The 25,506-nt window shown below is 38.6% G+C and overlaps 8 protein-coding genes across 8 annotated transcripts; 6 read left to right on the top strand and 2 right to left on the bottom strand.

The window, feature by feature from the left end:
• Window positions 1-415: 415 nt before the first annotated feature.
• Window positions 416-4,410, top strand: I206_102311 (uncharacterized protein; the record flags this gene model as incomplete). The annotated part of the gene is made up of 8 exons (XM_019159372.1): window positions 416-1,489; window positions 1,557-1,643; window positions 1,714-2,333; window positions 2,408-2,763; window positions 2,847-3,106; window positions 3,208-3,358; window positions 3,419-4,305; window positions 4,372-4,410. 8 exons carry the CDS (start codon window positions 416-418, stop codon window positions 4,408-4,410), a joined length of 3,474 nt encoding a protein of 1,157 aa, XP_019007666.1.
• An 843-nt stretch (window positions 4,411-5,253) lies between these two features.
• Window positions 5,254-9,207, bottom strand: I206_102310 (uncharacterized protein; the record flags this gene model as incomplete). Its single annotated transcript, XM_019159371.1, has 8 exons — window positions 5,254-5,340; window positions 5,415-5,832; window positions 5,914-6,686; window positions 6,745-6,910; window positions 6,972-7,136; window positions 7,193-7,302; window positions 7,370-8,278; window positions 8,341-9,207. The coding sequence occupies 8 exons, from the start codon at window positions 9,205-9,207 to the stop codon at window positions 5,254-5,256; spliced, it is 3,495 nt and encodes a 1,164-aa protein (XP_019007665.1).
• Window positions 9,208-10,619: 1,412 nt separating this feature from the next.
• Window positions 10,620-11,456, top strand: I206_102309 (uncharacterized protein; the record flags this gene model as incomplete). Its single annotated transcript, XM_019159370.1, has 1 exon — window positions 10,620-11,456. The coding sequence occupies one exon, from the start codon at window positions 10,620-10,622 to the stop codon at window positions 11,454-11,456; it is 837 nt and encodes a 278-aa protein (XP_019007664.1).
• Window positions 11,457-12,691: 1,235 nt separating this feature from the next.
• I206_102308 (uncharacterized protein) lies at window positions 12,692-13,938 on the top strand (the record flags this gene model as incomplete). Its single annotated transcript, XM_019159369.1, has 3 exons — window positions 12,692-12,950; window positions 13,027-13,196; window positions 13,309-13,938. 3 exons carry the CDS (start codon window positions 12,692-12,694, stop codon window positions 13,936-13,938), a joined length of 1,059 nt encoding a protein of 352 aa, XP_019007663.1.
• A 244-nt stretch (window positions 13,939-14,182) lies between these two features.
• I206_102307 (uncharacterized protein) lies at window positions 14,183-16,317 on the bottom strand (the record flags this gene model as incomplete). The annotated part of the gene is made up of 3 exons (XM_019159368.1): window positions 14,183-14,685; window positions 14,762-16,116; window positions 16,199-16,317. 3 exons carry the CDS (start codon window positions 16,315-16,317, stop codon window positions 14,183-14,185), a joined length of 1,977 nt encoding a protein of 658 aa, XP_019007662.1.
• Window positions 16,318-17,189: 872 nt separating this feature from the next.
• I206_102306 (uncharacterized protein) lies at window positions 17,190-18,502 on the top strand (the record flags this gene model as incomplete). Its single annotated transcript, XM_019159367.1, has 5 exons — window positions 17,190-17,219; window positions 17,316-17,510; window positions 17,722-17,901; window positions 17,964-18,410; window positions 18,476-18,502. 5 exons carry the CDS (start codon window positions 17,190-17,192, stop codon window positions 18,500-18,502), a joined length of 879 nt encoding a protein of 292 aa, XP_019007661.1.
• Window positions 18,503-18,990: 488 nt separating this feature from the next.
• Window positions 18,991-20,299, top strand: I206_102305 (uncharacterized protein; the record flags this gene model as incomplete). The annotated part of the gene is made up of 3 exons (XM_019159366.2): window positions 18,991-19,285; window positions 19,394-19,506; window positions 19,577-20,299. 3 exons carry the CDS (start codon window positions 18,991-18,993, stop codon window positions 20,297-20,299), a joined length of 1,131 nt encoding a protein of 376 aa, XP_019007660.2.
• Window positions 20,300-20,872: 573 nt separating this feature from the next.
• I206_102304 (uncharacterized protein) lies at window positions 20,873-25,415 on the top strand (the record flags this gene model as incomplete). Its single annotated transcript, XM_070202540.1, has 10 exons — window positions 20,873-20,930; window positions 21,007-21,068; window positions 21,141-21,698; window positions 21,793-22,281; window positions 22,349-22,473; window positions 22,536-24,016; window positions 24,083-24,342; window positions 24,408-24,539; window positions 24,600-24,926; window positions 25,095-25,415. The coding sequence occupies 10 exons, from the start codon at window positions 20,873-20,875 to the stop codon at window positions 25,413-25,415; spliced, it is 3,813 nt and encodes a 1,270-aa protein (XP_070058641.1).
• Window positions 25,416-25,506: the final 91 nt, after the last annotated feature.

The following is a 25,506-nucleotide window of genomic DNA, read 5'->3' as shown; positions in this document are numbered from 1 at the left end:
CTTCTCGAGACATCACTCTTTCGTAAGGTCGTACACATGCGACAGCCATGCAGCTCACCGAGACGTGCATGTTAGACATTGGGACAATCCCTCATAATGTGCATCAGACCATGTCTCAGTTTGAAAGGTTTGGAATCGTTTCGGTGGCCGGCCGAAGAAATGAATTTAGACGGGGTTGTACGGGTGAAAGATGACAAGTTACCAAGAATAGCGACTACGTCATGTCACAAATTCAATTCCGCACACACACATCCTCATAACACGTTCGGTTCAGCTTATGACGGACATTTCCAAAATTCATCGGTTCTCATTATCTCTTTGGCTTCATTGTCATTTTCATTATCTCATCTACTGATAGAGCAGAGTAGGATAACGCGTTGTATAGCATAATTCCAATTGGGAGCTCTAATTCAAAATGTCGTCCTCAAGTCCGAATCCGAATGTGCCGTATAAACCCTATACACCTAGAAGACAACGTTCGAACCGACCTGATCGACCATTACCACCACCTCCTCCAGAGGAGGATGTAGGCGCAGTCAATGCTTTTGATATAGCTCAACAATTCGCTTCTCCCCCTTCTCCACCACGTACATCTTCTTTATCGTTTAATCAAGATGATCAAGATCAAGATCATCCTCCTCCTCCACCACCCAAAACAGCTCCTTTGATTAATTCCCAAAGAAATCAACAAGACCAACCACCAAACTCAGCACCGGTTGCTCAAACTTCTTCTCAGCATTTACATCCATACCATTCAACTTTACCCAATTCTTTAGAACCACCTACAACACTTACTCCATTAAGAGCACATTACTTGAAAAAAACTTTAGTTAATTTACAAATTCAATATGAATTAAATTTAATTACTGATCCTGTACTTGGAGCTAATGCATTAGGATTATTAGGAGATCCTTTTATTTTACCTGAATCAATTAAAAAAGAAGCTTTAGAAAGAGTATCTGATTCTTCAAAATTAGAAGGTATAGCAATTAAACAAGGAGGAGATTTACCTTTTTTAAGATTTATGTTTCATCAATTTTTATTACCTTTCCCATTTTTAGCAACTGCACCAACATCATTTTGGGGTTCAAAAGTACAACCTTTTTTATCTTCTTTTTTATTATCTACAGGTTATTCAAATTCAAATTTAAATGAAAATGAAAAAAAAGTAATGGAAAGTTTAATGACAAAAGAAGAAAGAAAAGAAATTAATGAAAAGAAAAAATTATGGATTAAAATTGAAAAACATTTATCTTTAATGTTTGGAATTGGAATTAAATTAATTAATGGTGAAGAAGTTGTTAGAATTGGTCAAAATGAATTAAAAAGATTAGAAAAAATTCAAGAAGAACGTAAACAACAATGGTTAGAAAAACATTCACATTCACAAAATCAAAATGATTTAGATCCAACTCAAGGTTTTGAAGTTAATGTTGTTGGAGTTAGAGTTGTTACTGAAAAAGGAAGAGTAAGGAGTAGATCTCATGAAGTGAGTTTGATTTAAATTGACAGTTTCGGATAGTAAAGTTCTTTATTGATAAACATTATTTGTTTAGGAATTCATTATACGTACAAGGCGGAACGGAGTGTCAGATGTATTTGTTTCCAGACGATATGGCGATTTCAAAAGATTAGCGGATGAGGTATGTTGGATCAACGATACGTCAAATAACCAGTCACCTCAGGATAGACTAATACCCTCTTTTCATGTAGCTCCGACTAGCTTTCCCAGGTTATCCAATCCCTCCTCCCCCGCCAAAGGACAAGTCGGTCACTACTGCCGCCGTGAGCCCGCCGCCTACAGTAGGCTACAGCGCTTATAACCCCCTTCGAATGATATATGGCTCAGGAATTCCCGAAGCATCTGCTTCAAGTGGACACAACACACCTGGCTCGTCGGCATCGGCAGCTTCTGGTCGACCTGATTCCCCGTCATCACCTCCAGTAGGAGGGGCAACACCTTTATCAAGAGAGAAGAATCGACTTACACTCAGAGCATACCTCACATCAATAATGGTATTACCTTTCGTTATCAATTCTCCAATCTTGCGGTCTTTCCTACTTTCTGCACCCACAACTTTGACTCCTCACGAAGCGGTAGATTGTCAAAGGAGATTAGAAGCTGATGCGGTTCGAGAAGAGGGTAGGAAAAGATTTAGAATTGAGGCAGAGAAACGTATTGAGGCGTTACGTGAAGGTTTAGCTCAATTCAAGGGTGACGTGTTGAGTAAAGAAGGGGGTTTGAAAGGTGTTTTCGAAGTTGTGAGACGGGTTGAGAGGGTCGAGGATTTACCTAGAGCCGAAGCTAGTGTACTGGAATGGGGAAGAATATCGTAAGTTCGCATCTCATGTTGAAGGATGAAATCGTGGTAGAACTCTGACAAGTCACCTTTTCATCTTCGAACAGACTTGCAGCAACAATCTTCCAGCTTTTTGTAGCCTCAGATACAGCCTCCGAGACCTTGACCCAATTGAAGAGATTGCACGGCTTGATGCCTTATTTCGTACTAAAGGGTATATTGAAGATATCGAACCCAATGGCTATGATACGAGGTGTATTAGACTTATTCCTTGCCAGACCATTCGGAGGACAATCTCTCTTACAAAGGATGTTTTCTTCGTCCCTTACTGAAGATGTTAGATTGTTACAAGAAGATATCGAAGCTGTACAAGACAAAATCGATGATCCTGTCTTATGTCAGAAAATCGAACAATATGCCAATGCGCCTTTCGAGATTCAAGAGGTATTCAGAAAAGATGCTGGTGAGTATGATGATATCGCTATGCTTTGAGTCATGATGTGTGTATAAGAAACGGAACTGACTTTTCCCCTGGATGTACTATAGCGCAAGAAGGTACAGATTTATTAGTTACCATAATAAGATCTCCTGATGTGCCAACTCTGTCTCGACCTCAATTCCAAAGAGTCGCCAAAGCTACAAGAGCATACCACGAGTATAAATCTGCTCAAGCTGAATTGGATGATTCAGATGATGATCTTGGACCTGACAATGAAGATGCTTGGTTATATGAGGATTTAAGCGTGTTGTTGAAATTGTGGATCAGGAAGAGGGAAAAAGAAGGATTGTTGGCTTTGATTTTTGAGGTGAGTGCAATACGGTATTGGTGGCCAGGACTCGGCGGTCATGTGGCCCCCACTTGAATTCTGCGAAACAACGCTAATTGCTGGTCTACTTTTGATCTTAGGGTGTCACCGCTGAACTACTTAAAGATATCATCACCATCTTCTATGCTCCATTGGCAACCGTGTACAAAGCTGCCAGTATTGCCGACTCCCTCGGTGATTTGCAAGCGTTCATCAACGATATGATACGTACGGTAGAGCAGGTTGAAGAGCGTAAGTGCCAGCGATGGCTGAGAATAGAGGAGGAGTCGCTGATCCATCATGTCGTTTCAGTATCGCAAGAAGATCCTCAGAGGACTGTACAAACATTCATAGATCTCGTGCAGCGACACGAACAATCTTTCTACTCGTTTGTCCACAATGTCCATTCAAAAGGTCAAGGTCTATTTGATTCATTAATGGGTTGGATCGAATTGTTCTTGACATACGCTCGAACCGGTCTACCTCAACCTATAGACTTGGAATTCATACTGCCAGCTTCGGAGGATGCTAGAAGGGCTGTAATGAAAGAAGTTGATTCAGTAGCGGAATACCACTACAAGCTAAAAGTTGCTCACGAAGAAAAAATTCGGAGGAGATTTAGATCAGCTGCAGCTGGACCTACAGGCGTTGGATCTGATTTAGGAGAAGTGGATGAAGAAGCTGCTTTGTTAGATAGTATCATGGCGAGTCTAAGTATAGGGGAAACTGCCGTAGCTGAAGGAGGTGAAATGGCTGATGAAGAATCGGAAGAAGAAGATCAAGAATCAGAAGAAGAACATGAACAAGAATTAAGAGATTTAGAAGATGATAATCGTGAAATTGATAGTGAAAGATCTTCATTAAATTCATCAAATATAAATTTACAAGTTAATGATCAAATAGCAGGAAGAAGAGGATCAGATGATAAGAAACAAAATAGAAGATCATTAGATCGTATTAGGAATTCACTTGATTTCAAACGAAATAGTAATAATAATAACAAACCTAATTCACCTGATCCTGAAATCCAAAGAAGAGATCCAACAAATGAACCTGGAAGACCGCCTCGTTCTAATCAACAAACACAAGCACATTCACATTCACGTAAAAGGAGAAGAAGAATTGAAAAGAATGAAAACTTTTTAGTAGCACCGGAAACTAGAGCTATAGAGGAATTAAGGCCTATTTTCGTAGAAATCGTAAGTGTTCCGATAATCATGATTCCCGATACGGTATTGACAATTTTTTAACAATCACTCATTTAGTTACGCCCGAATTTACGAGTTAGACTTCCAAAGAATTAAAGAATCGTTTTAGCGGTTTGTGAATTGTATTTTAGATCTGAGTTATATTTGAGAACGAATGACATTTTTTGTATAGTACTTTTTTAATACATGGGCGAAAATACATGAATCGGTATATCATGAGATTCTTGTGATATGGTTCAACCTTAATCTGTAACTCTATATTCACAATCAGTACTGGCGCTTTATTGTTTACATTGAATGCACATTGTGTCCTTTTCAGCTGTATGATGGTGCAAGCTTGGATATAAATTATGAGAGTAATTTGATAAACTGTATTTGGATATCAAGCAATAATCAATAAATGAATATCTTGATTGATTTCTGCCGTACAGCTTAATACTTAAAAATTAAATTTGATCATCGCCTGCTGTTCAAAGGTAATTATCAAATAAAATCAATCACAGTAAAGTGGAAAAGTTTACATCACATGACAAAGGGAATAGATTGATTAATCCATAAGATGGTCATTTAATTTAGCATATATATATACATACAAAAGTATGGATAAATTGTCCTCGGTGAAATTTTTACCATCTTGATTATGCTAGAATATATGTTGAATCCAATAAAATTTCACATGAATTTCATTAATCACTCTTTTTGTTTTTAGAAAATACAAAATACATAAAATTGAATTATAAAGGTCGATGATTCTTGCGAAATGATATGTAAACGTGTATTCGTAAATGACTTGAATTTTTAAACAATGAGAGATATAAGTTTGAGTAATTTAAATTATTTAATACGAGATGTACGAATTATGAACATTTCGAAATACAAGATTACTTCTAGTTCTGAAGAATACAAAATTATGAAAGTTGTTTCAAATGTACTACTTGTTTAGATCCCCGTTACGCGTTTTATAGTTTTCAACCATTGTTCTTTCAATTCAATTGAATCAGCAGTATACATATAAGTCGTACCTGCCTATATTCACATTGCACCAAATGATTGGATCAGTTCAAGTCTTGATTCACCTGTTGAGGATGTGTGTCACTTACAGTTTGTACAATGAAAACTTTTGATCCTTTATCTTGTACATCTATGACTTTATTTGAAATTCCACTTGTACCTTGTGGATGATTTTGATTGATAGTACTACCGTTAGAAATTGTTGAATGATGGGTAGCGTTTGAAGGACGAACTACAAATATACATTCTCCTTTAACTTTCAAATTTCCTATTCCACTCTCTTCTCCTGTTGAAGATGTAGAAGGAGTATGCGAGTGTGAGTGTGAATTCGAAGAAGTGACTGAATCATCTTTAACTGTTATCAATCTTGGGAAATCCGTCAGGATCAAATGTCGTTTCTTCGCAGCTGGCATTAGGAATGCCGGTAAATGTAGAGATGGTGATGATGTTCTTGCGTAAATTGGTGATGAGAAAACAATTCGTTCGTTCGAAAGCAATAACGAAGACCTATTGAAAGATATATCCAAATCAGCTCGAGCCCATTATCGCTTGAGATGACGAAGCAGAAAAGATGACGCGATGACTCACCATTTACTATCATCAACGGGATTCCCAAGGTTGAGTCTTCTGGAATCTCCGTTAGCCAACCTTGATGGATATGGAGGTTGAGTACCTGAGATAGAAACTGGAGTTCCACTTGCACTACTTGAAGCTTGACTGCCCATCATAATCCTCATCTCTTCACTTCGAACACTTGTCCTACTAGTTCTGTTGGATCTGATTCCAGGAGGAACAGGTGAATGTCCATGATTACCTAAACGCATCGATTCAAGCCATCCAGTCAAGGCTGATCTATTTCCCCCCGAACTTGAACTTCCATGAGACCATCCTCTAGATTTCTTCTCATCTTTTCCACTATGTTGGAGATAAGAAGGTTTTGGAGGATCCAATTGTTCTGCAATCTCTATATGAGGTCCATCGACAGGAGAATAAACCACCGATTTATCAGGATAATCAACATTCCTCACAGCATGGGCAGCTGCATGTCTATCAAATCTAGGTTCTTTCGAATAATCGTTTGACTCTTGCTCGTCTTCTTCTCCTATATGCTCATGGTCTTGTTCAACCTCTTCGTCATCTTGGTCATATTCGAATCCGCCATCAGACATTTCGTCTGCATCATCAAACACTGCCCATAGATCCGAATCTGGAGCTACGTTCGCGAGCGTAGTGACAGGTGGAGTCAGACCAGTAGAGATGGGCGGAGCAGGAATGGTCCAAATAGTTGTAAAATCTGTGAGGGCGAAGAAGGGGTGAGATTTAATATCTTGGACAGATGGACGTAGAGCAGGATCAAGGTTCTGCGACGTGATTTTTGTAAGCGGATAGTAACGCGACCGAGAAGACTATTTCACTTACAAGGACCAACCCGACGAGAGCTTGAGCATCCTCATCGAAGCCCTGTGGAAACTCCATTTCCCTCTTCAGGATTTTCTGAAAGATGAGGTAATCGGTAGCTCCTCTGAAAGGGGGTTTACCAACCAAAAATTGATACAAGATGCAACCAAATGCCCAAATATCAGAGCTATTGCGGGATTGCAATAAGCTTCACGCTCGTCATCCCACGCCTTCAACGGGGAACTCACGCGACAGAAGCAGGTTCATTCCGCAAAACTTCGGGACTAACGAAATCTGCCGAACCGACAAAAGACCTTTTCTTGCCTTCCTCGATGACCTCCTCATCTTTGTTGAGGAGTTTGGCCGAACCAAAATCGGTCACTTTGATCCTCATATCATCGTCCAACAGAATACTACGTGCAAGAACATTAGTGGCAGCACCAAGGATAAGCACGGCGTATAGACTCACTTTTCCGGCTTAAGGTCGCGATGGACAACTCCCTTCTCGTGCATGAATTCGATGGTATCGATCAGTTGAGCCGAATAGTATTTGGCAGAAGCCAGGTCAAGTGATCCATACTGATTTAGATCCGCTTGAATCAGCAACTGAACTCAGCAGCTTTGTGTTTGGTGTAGCCTCACTCACCTTTCGTATGTATGTCGTCATCTCCCCGTTGCTGGCCAAATCAAGAACGAAGTATAGCGAAGTGCTATCATTGAAAGTTGAATGTAATCTTATTACCCCAGGATGTGCTTGACCCATTTTCCCACCGCCCGGTTTGACCGATCTTTCAGACGGAGCTAACGATTGCCTTCTCTTTTTGGGTGTCTGACCCTTATGCTCTCTCGAAGATCGCGGATGATCATATCCTATTATCGGGCTGCTCTGTATGTCTGGGGTGGAATAGCCTGTGTTTGGTGGCTGGTGTGTATCGTCTACCTTGGATGAGGTAGCTTGGGGGGGAGTAGCTTGCCTATTGGTATCGCTTATCGATGTTGGTTCTTCTTTGACTGGTGACGGAGGTCTAGATCTCGCATCTTCGAAAACGAGTACTTCAGTCTGCTCAGGTACCATATCTGGATGTTGTTCTAGTGTTCTACTAGGTCTACGACCATGTATACCTTTCATGGCGGGTGACAAGGGTGCGTTCGATAATGGGGAAGAAGATAGCGTACTATCGGTTGTGACAATTGACAGCCTGTCCTTGTTGTGACTAGCAATCACAGTCGCCGACGAATCCTTTCTTGCTGTACTTGCTGAGCTGCTGATACTTGCTGCAGACTTACGTCTGCTGGCCGTCTGAGGTGTTCCCCCAGAAGAGGAGCTTGACAGACCTCTGCGGTGTCCTCGTGCAGTCGTCGGCGAAGTCGAAGCCCGTGGCGTGGATAACCTGACTAGAGCGTCTCGTTCGATCATTGCGTATTTCACCTTCTTCTCCTGAACAAGGTGATGCTGATTGATGATTTTGATAGCGTATTTACGAGGAAGTTTAGCAGATGATGGTGAATGATTGGATGATGATGAAGAAGAAGAGGCTGCTGTAGCCGCAAACACCTAACAACGGAAAAATCGTTGAGTTACGAGACCTAAAGAGTCCGATGGTAATTGGTACTCACGGTACTGTAACTTCCTTGACCTAGCTCTTCACCTAGAACGAAATCCCTTATACTAGGCTTCTTGAGTTGACCTGACCCGGAATGAGAATGAGTCGAGATCTGACTTTGCCTTCTCTCCCTATCTCTCTCTGCTGATCCACTTCTCCGCGCATGTGGCCAATTTGGCCCTGCATCTACACTTAATGTCCGCGGCTTGCCTCCAACAAGGGCAGGCGCTCTAGGTGGATCGGTAGGCGAAGAGGGGGCTGTCAAATGACCTCCCCTACCCCTTACAGGAGATGTTGGGTGGGAAGGAGGGGTGTTTGACCGATGATCGTGATCAAGGGTATCCATCGGATCAAGAGAAATAGTCACCCTCAAAGGGCCGGGAGAGTGTGGATCTTGTTGTGTTGTATACCTGGGTGCACGAGGCGTTGTGGGGGACAATCCCGATGGCCCTGGGGTAGAGTCTCGAGCTGATGGAGGTGAATGTGATGGACTAGTGATTATATGTTGAGGCGTTGCTCTTCCTGACCTAGGTCCATTTCTTCCCCAACCCCTGCCACCGACTGAACCTAATTCTGGCCCTCCATAAGTTCTGGAGGATGAAGTTCCAGCATCACACTCAGAGCCGCTCTCTGCTCTACTAGGTAATTGTGACCGACTCGTTGCAGCTGTCGAGGTCTCGATAGGTGGCGGCCTCATCGGTGCAGCTTGTAAAGAAGACGTTGAGGATGTCGTAGCTGTTGATCTGGAAGAGGATGTCGACGCATTTCGATTGATAGAAGGTGAGGACAATCTCGGGAAGGTAGGGTAGTTTGTGGGAGGTGTAGGGGGTGATGAAGTTGGTGGTGTTGGTACAGGCGACGGTCGTAGAGCTGTTGTCATATTGATAATATATATTACCAGGTATCACAGAAAGAGTCGAATTACAAGATCATAGAGATCCTTCACTGGATGAAGTAAGCTTTATCGATTTTACTGCGGCGGTAATGTAAGGCTGAAAGCGATACGATGTTTGTTCCACCTCCTTTGATTGTTTTCGTTATCCCCCTTGATTTTAATTATGATTTCGTGTTTTTCCGGAACGGCATGAACCGGATTCCAGTGAATGTCTTGATACACACTAACTTTGTCAACGCAAGCACAAAAATTTGTCCGTAAGATCTAATTGAACGAGATATCCTATTCGTGACTTGAGAGTAACAAGTTTATGTCTCGGTACTTGATGTTGAAATTTTTCCTCGAAATTTAGCCGTTCCTAAATTTTCAAACTCTATGCGATCTTGTGCAGATTCGCGTACGTACTTTCTAATTGATGCAGGCGCTACTAAGAGCTTACAAATACATTTCACTTGAAGTTATGTGATGTTAAACTTATTTGTCGTAGATCGTCAAATTATATGCAGTATTGATATCTGTTGGTCTCGAGGTTGATGGCTTTGATGATATATGGTCACAACAATTGGGTTTTACCGGAAATATACTAGGGATATGAGTATATCACAACATGTTGCAGAACTCTTGATGCATCTCCTTAAAAGGAGATGTGGTGTTTTCTCTATGAAGAAGCAGTTTATTGTTTCGATACAATGATTTACCATGTTCATGAATCAAGTCGATATTAGGATATTGGGGATGATGACTATTGCTACTTCAAGTTTGCCTAGAGGATCTTCAAGTCACGTGTCTAATTAAACCAAAGATCCGGACCGGGGCCTGGACCTTTAAGCGGATTTATTTGTTTGTTTGTGTATTATTGCATTATTTTGTTTGTGTAACCTCGCAGCTCAGGCACGTTACCATAAAAAGCCTGACAGTCCATGCAACAAGTTGAGGTTTTGACCCGTATGTATTTCACTACCATTAGATCCACTAGTATTGACAAGTGTCTTCCAGCCAAGCAGAATTGCACAAGCCGATGATATCACCACAGCGCCTCATATCATTCATCAAGATGGCCACTCTTTCAGCACTATGTCATAATGCAACGCAAAGACTACCGGGCCTGCAACATTTCTCCCATTGAGCAGAACTCCATAAGGCCGTACAAAGCAAGCATCTGGCAAATCTCGTTGAGCAAGACTTGACGTCTCACTGACAAAGGTGGATACACACGTCATATCCTTCCATTGAGAAGATTACTCTGAGAGGTCTATTCAGATTCCCCATAAAAGGGTGAATTCTTGCCCTCTATCTTCGATATTATTCTCCATCTCTCCAACCTCAAATATCAGACTTGATCAGCTTGCCCATTGACACTCAAAGCCAAGAGTTAATCACGGACAAATTTGACCATCATGCCCTTGCCATATTTAAAAGGATTTCTTGCTCACTTCGGTTCAGTCGAGTCCGTCGCGGAAGAGAGCCCCCCAGAAGGGATTTCGGCTTCAAATAAAGCCGTATCGGATCCTCTCAACCCCATGCAGGAAGACCCAGTGGAGGAAAGCAGTAAGACCAACTACCATTACGATGTGATTCTTGATCCAGCAAAGAGAGCACAATGGTTACAGGGGAACAAGAGACCCAAGTCTTATAATTTATGTTTCGATCCGGGAGAAGGAGATGGTAAATGTCACTACAACGAAGCTACCTTTTGCTGGAAGAGATCTATTAGAGCTACAGTCGAACAGACTGAGACGAACCCCGATAGCGGTGAGGAAGAACTTATAGGCAGATACGAAATTCCTGCTGCTGTTGTATTCCATGCCGAGGTACAATACCCTTTCACGGGGTACAATCACACTACAGCTTATCTAGACTCATTTTATGAAACAGGTGAAGGAGGCTGGGAAAATTGGTACAGAAGGGTCTCAAAATTTTCGTTCAGCTGTAACGTTGATCTCAGTCAGAGAGATAGCAGGATCGAACCCTCCGAACAGCCTAAACCAGTCTGGACGTTTGGGGAAGCATCTTTAATACTTTGTTTCAATACAAAGGATGCCGAAAGTAATGACACTACAGAATTTGATTACCCTAGCTTAGGGCACTATTATCAAGGAGATTCTTACGATAAGGACATAGGTGTAAGAAGAATCACTAGTGACCAGAGTGTCGATTTCAGGGCACGGATCACGTTATTTGGTAGAGATACTGAGGAAAGTCAAATGGAAGGCATAGAATATAAGCCTTTCTGAAAAGTGAGAGGAGTCTCAACTTGAATAATCACATGAAATCCTGCGAAGTAAAGATATATCGTTGATATTTCGTATTTCTCGGCTCGTTCGAATCGAAACTGAGTTTCCCTGTATATAAACTCATACTTTCTAGCTCTTCTCTCTATCTTTTTTTATATATCAATATGCGGATGTTGTGATTTACGATATATATGAGATCACATGCCACTTTTTGATTTTGACTGTACAGCACTATTTATATACTATGCTCAGCGCCGATTCCCTTTCTTCGACGTCGTTACCAACATACATCATAGACTTCATTGCTCTTCCATTGTATTACAAGATGGTGTCCCAATATTTTCTTACACCAATAAACTTCCCCTTGGGATCTGTCATTTGCTATACTCAATCATATCATATTATGTGATGCGATGAGCTGGCGAGACCATTGACGAGCTGTATTCAAAGGAGAATCAAATAGTGAGCAAAGTATATCTGAAAGTGTAGACTTATGAAATCTTACTTATAAATTACATAATTTTAGGATGTTCAGAACAAGTGTCGATTTGAGTGAACCTAATTGTAAGATTGAAAATGCTGAAATAAAATCTCGTGAGGTGAAGAATGAAATTACAAGGACAATATTTGAACCGAACGTTGTAGAAGATTTGATTAATTCAGAAAATGGTATAAACAAACAAACTTTTTTGACCTATCCAGAATGAGAATGTAAATGAGGAAGATCAATTCTGGGAGAAAATTTCGCATCAAATAGTCCAACTTGATGCTAAAATTACATTACTTGGTAAAGAAAATGGCTCTAGCGAAGACCGTAGTAAATCATGGATATCACGCTGTCTTAAAGCTAGAATCATAATCGCATTCCATCGGATATCGCAACTTCTCGATTTCTTTGATCCTATGTCTAACAAATTGTTTATCGAAGTAGATGTTAATTTACCACTAATTTTCCGCCTATATGCACATATGATTAGAACCGGAGTTAGGAGTTAAGAGATATTATGAATTTATCGTTATCTTTTCATAGCTTGATTCGTCAAATGACGTGAGATCGGTCTTATCCGAAAACAAATGAGGCCTTCTTTAGTTCTTTTAGCTTAACGGTGTTCAGAAATTGTATGTATAAAATGAATGAGCCAAGTAAAGAGAATTCTTCTAACAGAATCTCAAGAGCCATTACATTAGTCTGTTATAAGGCATAAGGCGTGGGTCTAGAAAAAAATAACTTCGAGATGTTTTCAGCTTTTAAGCTTCTTACTCTCGCTGCTTTAAAGGCCACCACAATCTTCTCAATCCCATTAGAAGATGATCAATTAATTTTCAATCCTTCTTTATCATCTATCGATACTGAATTTCCTTCTTTGAAATTATCAAATCCTCCTAAAGGACATATTAATAGAACTTTACCTTCTGGTAGAGAATACGTTCTATTCGTTCCAGATGAATATGATCATAAAGTTGAACATCCATTAGTATTGAGTTTCCACGGTGGTGAGTTTAATCTGCTTGATATACATTACATTAATTTAATGATTGATTAATTATATGTATGATTTATTCTCCATAGCTGGTGGAAATTCTTCAAGACAAGAAATTTTAACTCAACTTACAAAACCTGAATTACGTATTGATAATAAACCATTCTTAAGTGCTTTTCCACAAGGTGTAGATAATACTATTTGGGGTATGAAACATATTTGGAGAGGTGCACCATATGCAAATCAAAGTGTAGATGATGTGAGTTGATTTTCTCAAATTTCTTTAAATTTCCCAAATACAAATTTGAATTAACATTATTGACGATATTTTTTTAATTTTTTTCTATTTGATGAATTATTATTAATAATAGGTTCAATTTGTAAAAGATATTTTAAAAGATATTTCATTAAATTATACATTAAATCCATTAAGATATTATGCAAGTGGAAAATCAAATGGTGGAGGATTTACTTCATTATTATCATGTTTACCTGATACATCAAAATTATTTGCAGCATTTTCTTTAATTTCACCTGCATTATATCAAGAAGCATTATCTTTTTCAGGTTGTTTACCTTCAAGACCTATTCCAATTTTACATTCACATGGAATTGAAGATGATGATACACCTTTTAAAGGTAGAAGTAGATCTGAAAATTGGTTATTTGGTCCAGAACCTAATGTTAATAATTTTCGTAAAAGATGGGCTTTAAGAAATGGTCATCCTCCTTCAACTTTAACTTCAAAAAAAAATAAATTACCAAAACCAAATGAAATTAATTTTCCTTATAAAAATGTAACTGAAGAAAAATGGACACTTGGTAAAGCTGAAATTATTGGTTTAAGTATTGGTGGATTAGGTCATTCTTGGCCTTCAACTGAAGGTTTAGATTTAGCTGGTAGACCTAATAATTTCGCTAATTTTAATTTCACTTCTCAACACCTTGTTCAATTTTTTTCAAGACATACTTTACCTGAAGAATTTTTAGAAAAGAATTAAGCGAAAGATAAGATTGCTTGAGAAGTTTTAGAAGGAAATCATTAGCATAATCGGTGAAGAACAATGAAATAGCGTATAAAGGTAGATGAATTGCTCGCATAGTTAAAGTTCAATGCATTTTATATTGATCGATGTTGATTTTGTTAATTACCTACAAATGAATTATTGACCATGTTCTCCTGAAACCCAAATGACACAATGCGTACATGCTAAAACTACCACTTTTCAAATTCCACTTATCATCCTATTCTAATCTTATCCTACCATCTTCATCCACTAAGCCCTTACCTGCAGCATAAATTTCAAGTCTTTCCAATTGATCTTGATATCCATTTAATAATCTATTAATCCATCCATTTAAAGGAAAAGATTTACTCCATTGATTATGTAAATGTAATGACCAAACTTGTCCAACACGTTCTTCTAATTCTTCTTTTCCACCATTATTTTCTTCTGAATTCCATTTTTTACCTGAAAAAAATTCAGGATCTTTTAAAAATGGATCAGGAAATCTATTATCTGTTCTACAATTTCTTGGATCTGTAAAACACCAAGGTAAAATTCCAAAAGGTTTTATATGCTTTGATAATAATGCTCTATGTAATTTTGAATATAAATGTGATCCCCATGTAAATGTATTTGGTTTTGGAAAAGGTGAAGTTGACATTAAATAAAATGCTTCACATAAATATGGTGAATGTTTTTCGAAATGCATTAAAGCACCATTGAGTGAATAATATGGTTTATCTATTCATCATTATATAATTCATCAATCTCATCATCTTCTTCCAATTTGGACTTAAATGGGAATACTGAGACTCACCATAACAATCCCATTGAGTTACCCATTCTTGTTCAATCAAAGGATGTAAATCTCTAGTCAAAATTTGATCCATATCTAACCAAATTCCACCAAAATGCCAAAGAACTAAAAGTCTGATTGCATCACCATCTACCCAAGCTTTTTCATCAAATACCCTTCCAGTTGCTACAGCATTAGAATCTATCCCAGAATTAGAACTAAGTACTCCTTCTAAATCCGTATTTTTAGTTAAAGAATTCATGTCTACTTGTTTAATTTCTATAAATTCACCCCATTTGCTTAAAAACGGTTTCAACGTTATATTGTCCTCTAAAACATTCTTTCCATTTGTCCATATAACTAATCTTGAATGAGTTAAAGGTTGAGTAGCTAAAAAAGCAATTAATGTGTCTAATTGTCTTGAACCGAATGGGATTAAATCTGACCTCCAATAAGTATGATATATTAATGATTCTAAAGGTTGACTTGGATCAGGCTGAATTGTTGATGAAAAATCATAACAACTCATTCCTCTTTTCAATGATAATCCAGGACTTAACATATTTCGTTTAGGTTGTAGATGTTTTGTTAAATTATAATGAGGTGATATATTTCCAGCCAAGAAACAACCTTTTAGGTTAGGTATTGAATCTATTTCAGATTTTATCCATTTTTTGTTGAATACCGAAAATTCAACTTGAATTTCATATTTTGATTTCCATATCTTAAATCCCCATAATAATGTTCCCAAAAACAACATTGTTGTGAGAATTGAACGTAAAGACCAAGATGTCGATGTTGATTTAAGATTTGATTGTAGATTTCCTCCTCCACCACCAGGCCACCATCTCATTGGCCAAGATAATGAACTTGATAATTTCCTTTTTCTATGAAAAGGTAAGCTGAAAGAACTTCCTCTTCCTCTACTATTTTTTTTCAACTTGGATTTACTTGAATGTGAATCTGGATTTTCATCTTCTTCAGATTCAATTTCAACTTCAGTTTCTTTTCTTCTTGATCTAGCGTAGGAAGTCGAAGCGTAAGCAGATGCTGAAGATGTACCATTTAATCCGGATGGTCCAGCTTGAGCATAACCATTTGATAAAGGCGAAGGTGATTTCCTTGATGGTGATCCATTTGTATCTATATCTAAGATTGCTGAACCCGATCGATGTAGAGGTTGATTCAATCCTTCAAGAGATATGTTTGATCCTGAAGTGTGCAACGACGGTCTGACGATAGTTGATCGACGATGAGGTATACCTGGTAAGAATCCTTCAGAGCCTTGAGGAGGAGTATGTGTAATTATTGGTGGACCAGGCAGGAGTTGCTCATCACTTGATGAGAGCGAAGGTCGTGGAACTGAAGCTGTATTCCTATGTAGTGAAATCGTAATGTTTAGCGTTAAATATAAAAGCGAAGCAGGCCAACGGCAGGTTCTCTGTTGGGCTTACTTACCATTCTGTACCAGACCATCCCTGCTGACTACTCTCAGCATCTGATGAAGATGGATTATCGTCCCTATTGGCAGCGTAGGATTTCATATGACTTGCTTTCCATGTTCCTTGACTGTCCATCGTGTCGTGCCCCTGCAAGACGCCCTATATACGAGCTAGAGCTGAAAAACTCTGGTGACCAGTACGGCGCTGTCCAATGCCTCTTTTTTTGAATTATAGGAGTGATTATTTCAGATTCATCAACATTGTCTTGAGTGCGATTTCAGCTGTTAGTGACGAGCATGATTTTTGTTTAAGATAATAATTTATTAACCGCAACTGCGCATCTCATCCTACCTAACTAAATTACCCTTACATCATCATACCTAAGTACTAGTAATTTAGCGTGATATCACAATCCACGTGGACAGTTAGGTAGATCTCTGAAAAAGTCTGGAGCTTCAGCTTGTAAAAGGAATACCCAAATAAAGTTTTCATCGATTGAATGATTGATGGATTGATCTGCCACATGACGCCAGCTTAAGAAGCCTATCCGGTTAATCCCGACAAGCGGATTAGATGATCCGGAGATATACTACTCTATTATAAGAGTATATGAGTTATATGATGTGATTACATTAGGAATTTCAAGTGATTTGTGTAATGATGGAATACGCTGGATGAGGGGAGGTGAGTTTGACCCTGAATCAGGTAGAATAATAATAAGACATGTCATAGGATTAACTAGTACTACTACTCATCACCTCATATTCTCCTGCCGAGATCATTGCGCATCATCCAACCATATCTTACCATCACTCCCTTTCACCCCCACCATTAACTATTTTCAAACATCCTTGCCACCTTTTCTACTTTTCTACTTTTAAAAGTAAAAGACCTATAATCTTACCTTACTCGTCTACCTTACGCGTAAATATCTTCATGTGAGTAAATCCACTACCATTCAGAAGACTTGAAACGATTATTGACGCGTAATATTAACAATAGTCACAATGTCCCAAGCCGTTCCCCCATCTTGGAAAGTATGTCTACCTTTTCAAACTAATATCTTGTCCTCCAAACCACAACACCAAAAATATTTCACGTGAATTGGAAGCTGATGATATTTCACAATCTAGGATCTCGGTAAATCCTCTTCCGACCTTCTCCTCAAAGATTACCCTATTCAAGGTACTTCTCTCGAGGTCAAGACTCTCACCCCTTCCAACGTTGCCTTTAAAGTTGCTGGTATCAAAGATGATAAATCCGGTGCTATTGCTGGTGACATCGAGGGTAAATACGTTGACTTCAAGAACGGTTTAACCTTCACCCAAGTGAGTTTGCGATTTCCTACATTATTTGGTGATGGCAATAGAAGGAGTACAGGAACATGAAGAAGAGGATCCTTTGCGAACGAGCGCCTCAAATTTTCACACCGGTACATCACTCTCGCCGTGTGCTGGAATCTTAGATGTACCCTTAATTAGCTGTCTTACGCATACGAGATGTCCTTCCCAGATCTTATAGCTAACGCTTTCTGGCTAGGCTTGGACCACCTCCAACCTCCTCAGAACTCAACTTGAGCTCGAGAACCAAATCGCCAAGGGTCTCAAACTCGACTTGGCTACCACCCTCAACCCAGCCAAGGCCTCCAAATCCGCCATCTTGACCGCTATCTACAAGCAACCATCTCTCCACACCAGAGCTACCGTTGATCTCTTCAAGGTGAGCATTTGTGACATTTACGCGTTGTACAAGCGCCTTTTAGCTAACCACGCTTTCGGTAGGGCCCAACCTTCACCGCTGACACTGTTGTTGGACGAGATGGATTCCTCGTTGGTGCCGAAGCTTCTTACGATGTCCTTTCCGGAGCTATCACCCGATACGCCGGTGCCGTAGGATTCTCTGCTCCAGAATACGCCATCACCTTACACGGTCTCGGAAACCTCTCTACCTTTGCCGCTTCTTACTACCACAAGGTATCTAAGGATGTTGAGGCCGGTGCCAAAGCTGTCTACGACACCAAATCCACCACCGGTGGTGTCTCTCTCGAAGTCGGTGCTAAAACCTACCTCGACAATGCCGCTTTCGTTAAAGCCAAGATCAACAACGCTGGTGTCCTTGCCCTTGGTTACACCCAAGCTCTTCGACCCGGTGTTAAGGCTTCATTCGGTCTTGCCGTTGACACCACCAGACTTAACGAGCCCACTGCTGGTCAAGCCGCCCACAAAGTTGTAAGTCCCCTTCTCTGCTTTACTGTTGTTGCTGGATCCTCACTGATCTGTTCACTGCTGTATAGGGTGCTTCTTTCACCTTCAACGCTTAATCTGGATTATGATCACGGGTTCATAGGTGATTTTACAAAATGAGGATGTGAGAAGTAACATATCAAAAAATATTATTACATGGGATGATTATCAATGCAACTGTTTTCAACGGGCACTAAAATATTATTTTCTCCTTTCCAATGGATGCATCCAGCGTTCTCCTTCCACATAATATACAATTGCAGTATTGATTGGCGATATATCTTTACTGTACAGCAGCACATTAATGTAGTCTCTATGTGCGTCTGTATTGACGGAGTTGTACAGTTTTTGCCGGATGTGGCATTTATCGAAATATGATAAAGTTGTGACGTCGTAATTAATTGAAAGCTGAAAGAACGTCTAATGAAAAGCAAATAGGCGTGATGTGATGTTAATAATATGATAATTGTACATTCCTTTCTTTTATCTTTTGACAGTTTACTTTCCGATTCAATTCCGATTTGAATATTACACCTTTACACAAAAAAGAAATAGAAATTAAAAAATGTCAGATAGAGGTAGATCACGTACACCTAAATCATTAACTCCTTCTTTATCACCTTCACCTTCACCTTCACCTTCGGCAATAAGACGTAATAAACCTTATTCAAGTTCACGTTCAAGATCAAATACAAGAAGTAAATCACCTAAAAAAATAAATGGAAATTCAATAAAAGATAATGGATTAAAAGTAATAGTAGTTTCTGGTTTAAGTAAAAATGTAATGAAAGGTCATTTAGAAGAGATTTTTGGTGAATATGGTAGAATTACTGGAATTGATTTACCTGTTTTTAAAGTTTGTAAGTCAAGTCAAGGTCTTTTTTTAATGGATATCTATATTTGAAAAGACTTCTTAAGTATGTATGATCAGAACTAACTTGATTTCTTTTTTTTTTAAATTCTCGTAGCTGGATTAAATCGCGGAAAAGCTGCTATTGAATTTTCTCAATCTACCGATGCTTCTTTAGCTGTTAAAAATATGAATGGTGGTCAACTTGATGGATCTTTCTTATCAGTACAAGTGATTTTTTTAATCGCCTTTTACTCTTATATTATTACCTATAAGCTAATTTATAATGTTTACGATGTAGATTTCCGAACATCCTTTACCTGCACCAAAACCACCTTCACCACCTATTAGACGTCGACCTTCTTATTCAAGATCAAGAACAAGATCTAGATCTCGTTCTCCACCTAGAAGAAGAAGAAGATCACCATCATATTCAAGAAGTAGAAGTAGATCTCCACCTAGAAGAGGAAATTATAGTAGAAGGAGATCACCTTCTCCTCCTTTAAGAGGATATAGAGGTCCAGGTGGTAGAGATACTTACGTACCTAGAGGAGGAGGAGGAGGAGGAGGAGGAGGAGGAGGAGGAGGAGGAGGAGGAGGAGGAGGAGGAGGAGGAGGAGGAGGAGGAGGAGGAGGAGGAGGAGGAGGAGGAGGTAGTAGTTATAATCCTTCTACAATAGGGAGAGGTGGATATGGAGGAAGAGGAGGAGGAGGAGGACCAAATGGTCCAATAATAAGAAGAGATAGAAGTCCTTTAATAGTTAGAAGACCTGATGAAAGAGGTGCACCAAGAAGACCTTCTCCTGAATATGGTAGAGGTGCTAGATCAATTTCAAGATCTAGAAGTTATTCTAGAAGTAGAAGTTTATCAAGTAGAAGTCGAAGTAGAAGTAGATCAAGATCTCCTATAAGAAGGAAAAGATATACACCTAGTAGAAGTAGATCTAGATCGAAAAGTATGAGTATCGATTCTAGAAGTAGATCAAGGAGTAGAAGTAGAAGAAGTGTTAGTCCGCGTAAATAGATAATGAGGAAAGAAGAATGTGAACAAGTATGATTTATTATAAAAAAAAATAGGTGTAACATTCCTTAAATTGTGAGATTAATGAGAGAAGAAATTTGGATTATTTGTCCATATATAAAATTGTGCTATAAATTACTTATTAGTAAATAGGCAATGAATGCTATAAGCATATGAATGAAAATGCATTACAGAGTATATGCTAATTTACGAGTGAACGGCAGGGTATGCATATCTACTATTCATCGTTGTTCAGAACATGAGCCAGAGGGGGCAATCTATGAATTATGGATGAATTGTATATAACGCGTTATCAGTGAACTAAATACCGTATTCGGTTCCAAGTCCCAAGTTGAATGATGGATGAAAGTGGAGGGCGCCCAAGCGTAAATAAACGTATTTCATATTTAATAATTCAACATTTATAGTTAGACTAATCATTCGACATCAAATATAATACACTACATTCACTGGGAATCGGAAGACAAAAAGACAAATCCGCATATATACTGGTCATAAGGAGGCGTGATTCATCCCCAGACGATATTGTTTTTGCCAGAGACGCTATTCGCTACGATGAAGAATCTAAGTGAGGAGGACGTAGAGGCTAGAATAGTCAAGCTGAAGAATGCAGGTCAGTACGAGCCTCATAAAACTCTATATGTTGTTTGTCTTTTTAATTACGAGCATACCTGATGAGACATTTGTAGAACCTGATAAGAAAGTCGATATCATTCAAGCATTCGGATTAGCGATTGAAGAAGTTACCGAAGTGAGTAGTCATGCAAATGTTTGATACCTCATTCATGAGCTGTATATTTGAAGCTAAGACATAACCTGATAGTTACCCGAATCAACTATTGATCCTATAATACTTCTTCTTCCACCTTTAATACGTTCATCTCATCCTTTACTTCAGATATCAACCTTAACTTCATTTTTACCATTCTTTATCCCTTTAATACCACAAACACCAAATTCACATCTTCGTTTAACTCTTTTACAAATATTACCAGCTTTGATAGAAAAATTGAATGATCCAAAAGATCGAATACATACAGCATCAAATAATGTAATATTTCAATTAGGTAAAAGTTGTTATATTGCCGAATCAACATCTTCATCACAACAATTAACTTCTTCAGCTGGTGGAAATGGTGGAGTAGGTTCGAAAAGTATATCAGCGAAAGGAAAAGAGAAAGAAACTCTCGTTCAAACTTTTGAAAGGTATTTAAAGGATACTTTAAATTCAAAATCATGGAGATCTAAAGTGGAATTATTGAAAATTCTTGCTCGTCTCAAAATCGAATTAGGTTCAAAATTAAGTTTGAAAGGATGGTTAGGTATTTTAGTTGATTTATTAGAAGATAGTGATGGTAATGTAAGAGACCAGGCTAAAGAGGTAAGTCGAGTATTTTAGCATGTCAATCATTAAAGCCTATCCATTTACCAAAATCGTTCGGTTTGAGCTAATCGTCAATAAATCTTACTTACAGACTGTCGTTGCCCTTTTATCACCAAGCTCAACACCAGCAGCAGCAAGATCTGAAATGAAGAAGCTTTTATTGGCGAGGAATGTCAGAAAAACAATATCAAATGATATTATAGCTAGAGTGATTGGAGGCGAAAACAGTGTCGAATCAGGCAGATCAACACCTGCTTTAGCCTCATCATCTATAATGTCCGAACAACCAGCAGAAGAAGTGAAAAGTGATGGCAGATCTGGTACAGCTACTCCTGTTGTATCTGGGGAAAACAACGATGATATCGAAATCGTTTACATCGCTTCGCCGCATGACGTACTGAATGAAATGTCGGCAATGTTACCGTATTTTGAAGGGAAGGAAACAGAACATAATTGGTTGCCTAGGGAAAAATCCGTAATTCGAATAAGAGGCATGCTGAAAGGTGGCGTATGGACTAAGTTTCACGAAACTTTCATACAAGGTCTGAAAAGTGGTATATTGGAAGGTGTATCTAAAACTGTGAGTCTGATGAATCAGCTATAAAGATCAGAAGCTCAGATGGGTTTACTAAATAATTTCGAAACAGATTGTCAGTCTGCGTACGACCGTCGCTCAACAGTCTTGTTATCTGATGAAGGAGCTCACTGAAACCCTCGGTCCGAGTTTCGATCAATTCGTCGACCACCTTTTACCAATTCTTGCAAAGATGTCGTAAGTGATTGGTACTCTTACATCCTTAGAAAATGCGAATCTCGCTTATCTCATGCCTTCAGTGGATATACTAAAAAGATCATTGCCGAACGTTCCCAAGCTTGTATGACAGCTATAATCATCCATACCCATATCCATCCTCGTATCTTTATAGCTCATATAGCTGCGGGGGTCTCAGATAAGAACATTCAAACTCGACATTTCTCAACCGGACACCTGAAAACATTCATCGATATTCACGGATCGAAATCCAAGCATTCTATCGAGACGACTCCTGGAGCATTAGATCAATTAGAAGGAGCAGTGAAAAAGTCTTTAGTGGATGTCAATCCGGCAGTTAGAGATTTGGCTAGACAAGCATTCTGGAGTTATCATGCTGTTTGGCGATCCCGCGCAGATGTCATCTTGAATTCATTGGATGGGATGGCTAGAAGACAACTTGAAAAATTTAATCCGCACAACACGGATAATATACTAAGTGCCCCTGTACCTACTAAAGCTGCTCCACCTGTAAAGAGAGCAACATCGTCAGTAGCGGCTTTACTGGCTGAAAAGCGTAAAGCCAAAGCTGCTGAACTTGCAGCTGGTAAAATGGTTTCGGAATCACCTAGAATCGTATCTGGCCCAACACCAGCTTCTCCCAGTATAATGCAACAAGGAAGTTATTTCCCTCGATCTAACTCTTCAGCTTCACTTTCCAAGATTCAAAGACCTGATAAATCAACTACCCCCGAGTCTTCCCCACAAGCTGTACCTTTACCTGCTTCTCCAAGTCCCGATCATTCTGTCCCTGGACTCACTGCTTCACCTACTCCAGCTCGGCAGTTTGCCATGGGATCACCTAAGGATCTTTTGTCTCAAAATTCGAAAGGAAGAGATCCCCTTCCAAAGGGATCACCTTCTAGAGATTCTCCTTTACGGCAATCTTCCACCAATCCTTTCGCCTCTTCCGGCTTGAGATCGCCGGGATCAAGTACATCTAGCAGTGCAGTCAATGATATACGGAATCCACAGTCGACTCGAAAGGGTATACCACCTTTCGGAGATTCTACTACCGAGAAGATATCAGGATCGGGTTTAGCCACTCCAAGTAGAATAGACAGGTCGTTTTCTCGGGAAGCCGAGGTCGATGTAGATGATGAGAATTGGTCCGCTGTTGCAACTCCAACCAGGACATTACCAGAGGGTAACGGAGTAGTAGAAGATGCCCGAAGAGCGCAAGCTGCTCAAGCTGAATCTGCTGCTAGACAATTAATGGAATATGTAGAAGATGAAGAAGAAGCTATACCTTCTACTTCAAATCACCCTCATCATAATATACCTGTGACCCCTGCTAGACCTACGAACGGGCATAGCGAAACAAACCAGCGAATCAAAGATGGAAATGGAAATGGCTTAGGAAGTGCTTATAAGACACCTTCAAATATTGGAAGAAGACAAATATGGGAAGATTCTCCTAGACCTGAAAGTGTCACTCCATTAATGATTGAGCGGCTGAAAGAGAGAAGACACGAGAGGAGCTGGTGGGTCAAAAGACAAGAATGTGAGTTCATGTCAACTTGTTGCATTTTCTTTTCAATATTATACTGATTCAATGTATGTAAAAAAGTAATGGATAAAGCTTCTCCCCTAAAGTCAAATACTCTTACACCGTCTTCGGCCATAACAGATGACATCGAAGCTCTGATGAACGGCTCGCCGACCTTGAGAAATCTACAGAAAATATCTCTTTTTTCTACGTCGCATCCTATCAATACGGATGAGGCGGCGATCGAAGACAATAATCAACGAGTTAGCAAAATTTGGGAAGATGATAAGGTATTTGAAAGGATCTTGGCAGGATTAATGAGTTTCATCAAACCTGATCAGGTGAGTAAGATCGAGGGTGGATTCACGGCGTCAGCTTGATATTGATGATTTGATGGGGTACATAGGAGAAAGAAATACTTGAACAAGGTTTAGTAGTTCTATGGGAAATGGTACAGCATCAATGGATATTGTTTGATGGACATGAACAAGAATTGGTAGAAACTTTGTTCAGGTTAAGAGAAAGTCATGACTCAACTGTAAGTTCATTTAATCCTTTGATGAATGGGTTTGACTGAATCAATTCTATGGAAATTTAGATATTAGAATCTACAAATGCTTTAATATCACTTTTAACACAAATTTCAGATCCAATATATTTTTTAACTTTAATTAAATCTTGTTTAATTGATTATCTTAATAAACATTCACAAGAAATTGATATCAATAATAACGACAATCGTGATGAAAGAGAATTATCAATTTCTAAATTAGAAATATCATCAAAAAAATCATTAATAGAAAAAGAAAAAATACTTAATTCAGGTTGGTTATTTGGATTAACAGCTTTAAGTATGTGTATATTACAATTACCTTTAGAAGTAGTTGAAATTGAAGGTGAAAAATTGGGAAAAATAATTACAGATGTGAGTTTGAGGTGTTTTGTGATTTTTTTCCTAAAGGTAGCACGGATTATAAAAAGCTTTTTTTTTTTCTTTTTTTTTTCTTTTTTTTTTCTTTTTTTTTTCTTTTTTTTTCAAATTAAATTTATAATTGGGTTTTATGTTTTTTGGGGCTGATTTTTGAAAATATAGTCAATGTTATCAAATTCTTCAATAATTCGTCAAAGTTGTGTTAATTTAATTTTATCAATTCAAATTAAAATTAATAATTCAAATAAAATATTAAACTTTTTAAATTTATTAAATAAAGGTCAAAAAGATTTAATTATTTATTATATGGAAAAAAACAAAATTTTAGAAAATCCTTCTACTACTACTACTACTACAATTGATGATGATGATAATGATGATAATTATGATAATAATGAAAAAGAAAAAGAAAAAGAAAAAGAAGAAAAGATTTTAAAAGATATTCAAAATTTAATAGGACGTAATTTATTGGATTCAAATTGATTTATTTTGTTTTAATATTATTTAATATTTTTTTTTTTCTTTTTCAAAAAATATTATTGTATATAAGATATGTTATTTGTATTTTTATATA

Source organism: Kwoniella pini, chromosome 3 (assembly GCF_000512605.2).
Source record: "Kwoniella pini CBS 10737 chromosome 3, complete sequence".
NCBI lineage: Eukaryota > Fungi > Basidiomycota > Tremellomycetes > Tremellales > Cryptococcaceae > Kwoniella > Kwoniella pini.
Note: the sequence above shows the minus strand (reverse complement) of the source record. Positions and strands in the feature narration are given on the sequence as shown.